General features: G+C 35.2%; 1 protein-coding gene across 1 annotated transcript in view; it reads left to right on the top strand.

Moving 5' to 3' along the window:
* The window catches only part of POF1B (premature ovarian failure, 1B), a 99,562-nt gene that overhangs the window by 21,263 nt on the left and 70,614 nt on the right, over positions 1-7,685 (top strand). Inside the window, exon 4 of the mRNA XM_012647132.1 lies at positions 4,952-5,053. Coding sequence (XP_012502586.1) covers positions 4,952-5,053 — 102 coding nt within the window. The remainder of the gene's footprint in view (positions 1-4,951; positions 5,054-7,685) is intronic.

Raw genomic sequence — 7,685 nt, forward strand, 5'->3', positions numbered from 1 at the left:
CAAAAGGAAAAAGGAGTATGTCTTTCTTCTTAATGAGATGGAAAGACCAGAAAAGAGAGATTTTTGAGGTGTGGAGGGAAAATTGAAAGATCTCGTTGGATAGATTATCTTGGTTTTCTCTGTAAGTAGGAGGAAAGTGAGGGAATATGAACACAAGAGGTTGAGGAAAGTGAAAAGATTTGTAACCATAGTTATTAAGAATTTAATGAATATAATTATGATCATGAAGGTCAGAAGGCCTACTTGAAGCTGAATAACTTGAACTCATAATGAGCCAAATTAGCACTCTTTTTTTTTTATTTTTTTAATTTTCTCAAGCAAGGCTTTGTGGCCTGGGAACAGTAAAGTAGATGCTGGGGATTACATACTTTGGTAGATGTGAGAACTACTGCCAAAGGTTCTACAAGTAACAATTAAGATTATAAGATTAGGCATTTTGAAAACACCTGCTAATTTTTAGGGTGGATCTGGAACCAATTCAAATGGACAGATTGAGAAAAACAAGCTGCCAAAATAGTAAAACTGTCTAGCAGTTTTTTTGTTGAGAAATCTAAAACTTCTGGTTAAATTTATTTTGCCAGCTTGTTTTGCTCAGAATGATTTATTTATATTAATATTTGGTTTTACTTTCTTATAGATTTGCAGAAAATAATAGTCCCCAAACTTTGGAGGTTTTTTTTTAATAAATAATTTCAAATAATGAGACCAACATACATTCTAGAGAGAATCAACACTGTTAGTGCCTAAAACATCTTTTTTTAAAAAAAAAAAAATAATAGATGTCTATTGGACTCATTTGTTCTAGAGCCCTGTTTAAGTCCATTGTTTCTTTGCTTATTTTCTGCTTGGAGGATCTGTCCAGTTCGGTCAGTGGGGTGTTGAAATCCCCAGCTACTATGGCATTACTGTTTGCCATGTTATTCAGGTCATGTGGAAACAACCCAAGTGTCCATCAATGCATGAGTGAATTAATAAAATGTGGTATATTTATACCATGGAATACTACTCAACAATAAAAAACAATGGTGAACTAGTACCTCTTATATTATCCTGGACAGAGCTGGAGCCCATCCTTTGAAGTTAGGTATCATAAGAATGGAAAAACAAACAACACATGTACGTGCCATCAAATTGGTACTAAGTGATCATCACTAAGGTGCTCACGTGGAAGTAATATTCATTGGGTGCCGATCAGATGGGAGGAAGGTGGTGGGTGTGGGTGAACTCACAACTAATGGTTGTGGTGTGCACTGCATGGGGAAAGGGCAAGCTTGTAGCCCTGGCTTGGATGAGGCAAAGGCATTACATGTAACAAAAATGTTTGTACCCCCATAATATTCTGAAATAAATAAATAAATAAAACAGCAAAAAAAATGATAATAGTTCAGCATTTATAGTGAACTTTAGTTCATATAAAAGAAAATTTCATGCTTTTGCTAAATTTGTTTTCCCTTCTTAGAAGATGATTACATCCTTTAGATAAAGGTTCATATCTCTTCTCACTCAATCATCTGTTCATTCACTATGGGGTATTCAATATGGGTAAAGTTCCTGACCTCAGTAAGCCTAGTTTTGTATATTTTTAATTTTGATATCCTAGAAAACGCTAAGAAGATTTTCAAAAATTATTTTAAATACAATGGGGATTTTAAATATTAAAAATTACAGATTAAGAGTACTTTAAAATACATTATTTTACTTGATACAAAATACCCTGCATTACTATCCCTGTGATAAGGAAGCTGAGCCTCAGAGAATGTTAATGGCTTACTTAAGTTTCCACAGCACATAGGTGATGGAACTGAAATACATGTTTTACTACTCTGTAACTTTTTTTACCCATTAGACCTGCTTCCACTGATTTTGGTAGTCAAACTCAATGGATTTGTAGTAGTCCAAATCCAACTCACTCTGTAATTCTCACCTTTTGACCTCTCTGAAGCATTTATACCTTCAACTTTCTACTGCTTCCTGAAAATGTCTCTTCTTTTGACTTATGATATTTTTCTCTTTTGATTCTCAGACCACTTAAGATTTGTCTATTCCTTTCTTTGATCTTCACTTGCCTTTTCAACCATTTCCAGGTTTAATCTAGTACTTATAGGTAGGTGGTCCTGAAATCTAAATCTGCAGTTTTGAACTCCCCATTTAGTTCCTGATCTGTGTTTTCAACTGTGTGTTGAACGTTTGTATCTGAGTGTCCACCTGAACATCTTTTTTTTTCTTTTCTTTTTTTTTTTTTTTGAGACAGAGTCTCACTCTGCTGCCCTGGCTAGAGTGAGTGCCGTGGCATTAGCCTAGCTCACAGCAACCTCAAACTCCTGGGCTCAAGCGATCCTACTGCCTCAGCCTCCCCAGTAGCTGGGACTACAGGCATGCGCCACCATGCCCGGCCAATTTTTTCCATATATATATATTTTTAGTTGTCCAGATAATTTCTTTCTATTTTTAGTAGAGACGGGGTCTCACTCTTGCTCAGGCTGGTCTCAAACTCCTGACCTTGAGCAATCCACCCACCTCGGCCTCCCAGAGTGCTAGGATTACAGGCATGAGCCACCGCGCCCAGCCCACCTAAACATCTTTTGTAAAAGAGCCTCTTTAGTAGTTCTTTGCAATCATTTGACACATGGTTAAAGGGATTAATATGCACTATATACTTTGCTAAATCTTACGAGGAATAAAAACATGCATCATACCTAGATTCTTACTAGGAGCACGTAAAACTATATTTTTGGTACCATTGGCCATGTAGTGCAGTCCCCAACCCCCAGGCCGCAAACCAGTGGAGCGACTGCAAATACAGATTATCATTAGCAGAGAGGTTTGACTGCACAATAAAGGTAATGTACTTGAATAATCCCGAAACCACCCTCTGTCCTGGGTCCATGGAAAAATTGTCTTCCATGAAACCGGTCCCTGGTTCCAAAAAGATTGGGGGCCACTCCTCAGATTCAAGATCTCAGAGTCATCTTTGAAAAGTACTGTCCTTGATTATTAGGATAATCTCTTCACTGATCTCCTCATCTGTACTCTTTCTCTTCTTTAATTAATCTTCCTGAAATAAATTTCTGTTCACCTCACACCCCTGTTTAAAAGCACTTAAAGACTTCTCGCTGCTTGCAGAGAACAAAGCTCTATCTGCCAAGTATGTCTCCTGCATATAACGTACACTTTTCCAAAGTTGGTGACTTGAATTATTTTGTTTCCCTTACTTGGAATACCATTTCTTCCATCTCCTCATATTCAAAGACCTTCTTAATGTCCTTTCAAATGCCAAGCATCCTACCTAAGCACTGTGCCCAATGAAACACAGTTTTTCCTTCTCTGAACTCCATCCCATAAGTTCTTTCTATGGGCACATGCCACTTTCTACTTTGTATTTTAGATGTTTGTGTTAATATATTATCTAAACCAGGGAATGGAAATTTTTTTCTGTAAAGGGTCAAATGGTAAATATTTTAGGCTTTGCTGGCCACATAGAGCCATGGTCTTCTTTGTTTTTTTTATTTATAATCCTTTAAAAATCTAAATACAATTTTTAGTTTGAAGGCAATACAAAAACAGGCTGCCATAGTTTGACTAAATGTGATCAATATTAAATGCTCCTGGCAATAAGTCTGATTCATGTTTTTATGCCTCATAGCACTTATCAAAGTACATTATGCACAGCAAGCACATAAACATGTGTTACATGATTACAAATAACTACCAAAGAGGCTCTCTTTTTACAAAAATAAATAAACAAACACAAAATAGCTTCTATGGGAATCTTTCTAAATATATCCATCTTTGGATTTAATAATTCATCAACTAGTCAAATTTAGTCACTTGTATATTTGTTTTATCAAAGTCCCCAAGGAACATTTAAAGCACCCTTTATTCAAACTTGAATACAAGAATTATGTAGCTTTTGGTTCAAAAGTATCTTGCTTTCTCAACAACCAGTGTTTTAGCCCAACTGTTCTAAGAATATTTAGAATAGCAGACTAAAAACACTGCTACATTTTGTTGATTTTTAAATGGTCCTAAACACATTTACTGGTAACAGACTTGGTCATACACCCTTCTATACTATTCCCCTGTTTTACTATATAAATAAATGCAATTTTTGTTTTGTTGCAAAACAACAAAGAAAGCAACCCCAGTTCTCCCTCCACAAGTAAAGACTCAAATGAAAAACAAAAGAAGGGAAAAGAATTTAGTGCACATTATATTTATTTTAGAATCCTGGTCTGATTCTTATTAGCGCTTCCCCGGTTTCTTTCAGATCTTGGACATGTAACCAGCCTTTATTTGATTGGCTGACATCTTCTAAGCACTTGGCTAATCCTACAGCAATTTAGTTGATTATATGGAAATACAGTGGCTCTTAAAGCCTCTACTCTGTTCTCAATATTCAAAACATGTGTTGTTCTGAGATTCTTAGCCTTCATTATAATCACAAGTAAGAACTGTACACTTCAAGGGCACCCAAATTGAGTTCCAAAAAAAACCTTTAATATAATTCTACCTACTTTATGGCTTAGTTGTGCTGAATTATGTTTATTTTGCATTTCCCCAACAATACTTTAGCATAGAAAGAAACCTGCCAGTGAACCCAATTTAAATGAGGTTGACCTCATCCTTGTGTATCTCAGAGGAAACTCGTTATGTCTTGCTTTAGGAACAGAAAAAAAATTATCTTTCCCACTCCCCACCAATTTTCCCAAAAGACTTTGTTAGACCTAGTAAAATGTAGTAGGAGAAATTCAGATTGTTTTCTTTGATAAAGTGGACTGTCTTTATTACTATTTCCTTGCATCTGTCAATACATTATTAGGATGTCATTCTACCCTCTTCCTAAACTCTGCCACTACCTCAGAGCCTATTAGAGACTGGATATTTGCTTAAGTTAAGATTCCTTTGAAAAGGCAACTTTTAAAACAAAACATATTCTTTACTTTCTTTATAGGAACCACTGTCTCCATTCCTAAGAGGAGGCCATTTCTTCCCAGGAAACAATGTTATTTATGAAAAAACAATAAGAAAAGTGGAGAAGCTAAATATGAATCAGGTAATTAATATTTTTTTAAAACTTGCTTTATAAGTATATAATTTTAAATGATGAATATTTTAATAGAGCTAAAATTACATTCAATTTTCAAGTGCCAGGCAAGACTACCATGAGTTATAATAATATGTTATTATGTCTATAGCCCTTCATACCATCCTTAGTACTTTCATATCCATTTTATTATGGGAAGTATTATTGTCTCCATTTTATTGAAAGGGAAGCTGAAGTCAAGATATGCGAAGTCACATAGAAAATTAATGGTAGAATGTGAACTTAGTGTAGATATCCTAATGCCTTGTTTGTTTTCTTTTGAACTGGCCTTACAAAATTCATAATTTAAAACATTATAATTTTTTCCTAATTTTTTAATACAGAATGAATTTTAAATGGACAATATTATGAACAGATACGTGAAATACTGTAAACTGTAAAAGATCTAGAAAACTAAAGCTTCAAGTCACATTTTAAAAATTATATTAAGCTCAAATTGAAACACCAAGTACAGAGTATATAACAGCAGCAGGGCCATGGTAATTCTACGGCATCTAGAGCCTCAAGTCCTTCATGCACAGTTGCTACTGTAACCAGCAGAGGTTTCATATTGTTCTGCTCAGTGAATATAAGCACATTCAATCCAGACAAAGCCTTGGACTTGTCTCTTGGGCATTCTTGAACTACGACAGTGTATTAGTTTCTCTGGACTACTATAACAAAGTAGCACAAACAGTATGGCTTAAAACAATAGAAATTTATTATCTCACAGCTCTGGAGGCCAGAAGTCTGAAATCACTCTGTGGGCAGCGCCATGCTCCCTGTGAAGCCCCTGGGAAGGAACTCTTCCATGCTTGTCTCCTAGCTTCTGGCAGCCTCAGACATTTCTTGCCTTATAGATGAATCACGCCAATCCTCCATCTCCATATGGCACCTTCCTCGCATGTCTTCACATCATCTCTCTGCGCACGCCTGTGTCTATGTCCAAATTTCCATTTTTACAAGGACACCAGTAATATTGTACTAGGGCCCATCTTAATGACCTCATTTTAACTTGATTACTTCTATAAAGACCCTATTTTCAAATAGGTCACATTCTGAGTTACTAGGGATTAGGAATTCCAGCATACCTTTGAGAGGGGTACAATCCAACCCATAATAAGCAGCCAAATAATATCAAATCAGTTTTGATAACAAAATTATTTTTATCATATACAAATGAAACTGACTAAAATATCCTAGATTTTCCTTTTTGAACCTCTTGGCATGAAAACACATTTTATTTTTATGAGCATTTACAGGCAGTTGTTACCAGATTCCTAGGAAATAACACATTTTTATTTGATGTCCAGTAAAAATGAAATTGAGTAAACTCTCAGAATCATAAACAACTAAATCTTTAAGATTTTGGTTTGGTTGGAAAACTGAATATAGACTAAAGGGTTTGTTATAGTATTTTTGTTCAACACATATATTCTAGAGGAGCAACAGAATATTTCTGGACCTTATGATATCAAGCAGAAATATTTAATCATATATGTCTGTTCTTCAATGGAAGTTTTCCTCAAGCTGTCAAATTATAACATCTGTCTTTTATCTAACTGGCTGCCACAACAATAAATTTGACACATTTTAAATACCAAGGAATATTTCAGGCACATCATTTCATGTTGCTTCCAGCTTCTTGATTTAAAGAGAGTAAAAAACTTTTCTAATTCTTGAAGTCTAGAGTAATACATTGAATATTGTGTATATTATCATTGTCACACATGTGGAAAAATTAAAAAAAGGGCTCCTTTAAGAGTACACTGCTGCTATTTACTATTAACTTGAGTGTTTACTTGTCTGTGCCCACTTTTTCTTATTAATAACTTAAACATTTTGGGAGCTTAGAAACTACCATAAAAGCTGCCCAAGATAAAAGGAACCACGCAGATAGAACAAACTTCTACTGCTTTGTCCTGGTTGAGTTCCCTCAGTGATGGAAATAGACTAGGAAAGCCAGAGTCTGGATTAACCTGTTTACTGTCACATGTGACTAAATCAAACAGGACTAGCTCTTAGCAAATGAGACTTGTCCAAGAAAAAAAGAGTTCTTTATAGTGGACGGGTGGTAAAGTAGTGCCAGTTGCAAGATTCATATTCTGTGTAATTCTTTTTCTCTATTAAAGAGGAAAAATCTATGATAAATCAGAAATATTTGATCTTTTGTACTTTGGAAATTCAGCTTATGACATACGTCAAAACTATGATTAATATACAAACATCTTGCTTTAGAACAGTAACTTTAGTAGTCAGGTGTAAGATTCAAAAGTTGAGAACCTGCTAAGATTTCAGTGGTACCAATGAATGGTTCGGGGGCAAAATAGGCTCAGGGAAGCTGCAAGGCACCCCAGATGATGGGAATGTCAGCATTTTATTCAAGAGTCAACTTAAGGTTGACTTGTTAAGATACCTTAACAAAGGAAGATGATTGAGAATCGATTTTGTTTTCTTTATTGCCCTTTATTGATGTGTCCTTTCCAAGTGTTTCCTGACTTGCTTTTTGAGGAATACATTGTTTTTTTTTTCTTCTTCAAAAGGGATTCTATTTCAATAGTGTACAAACTCCCCACTAAGTGATGGTTTTCTCAGACTGTCA

This window comes from Propithecus coquereli, unplaced genomic scaffold (assembly GCF_000956105.1).
Source record: "Propithecus coquereli isolate 6110/MARCELLA unplaced genomic scaffold, Pcoq_1.0 Scaffold257, whole genome shotgun sequence".
NCBI lineage: Eukaryota > Metazoa > Chordata > Mammalia > Primates > Indriidae > Propithecus > Propithecus coquereli.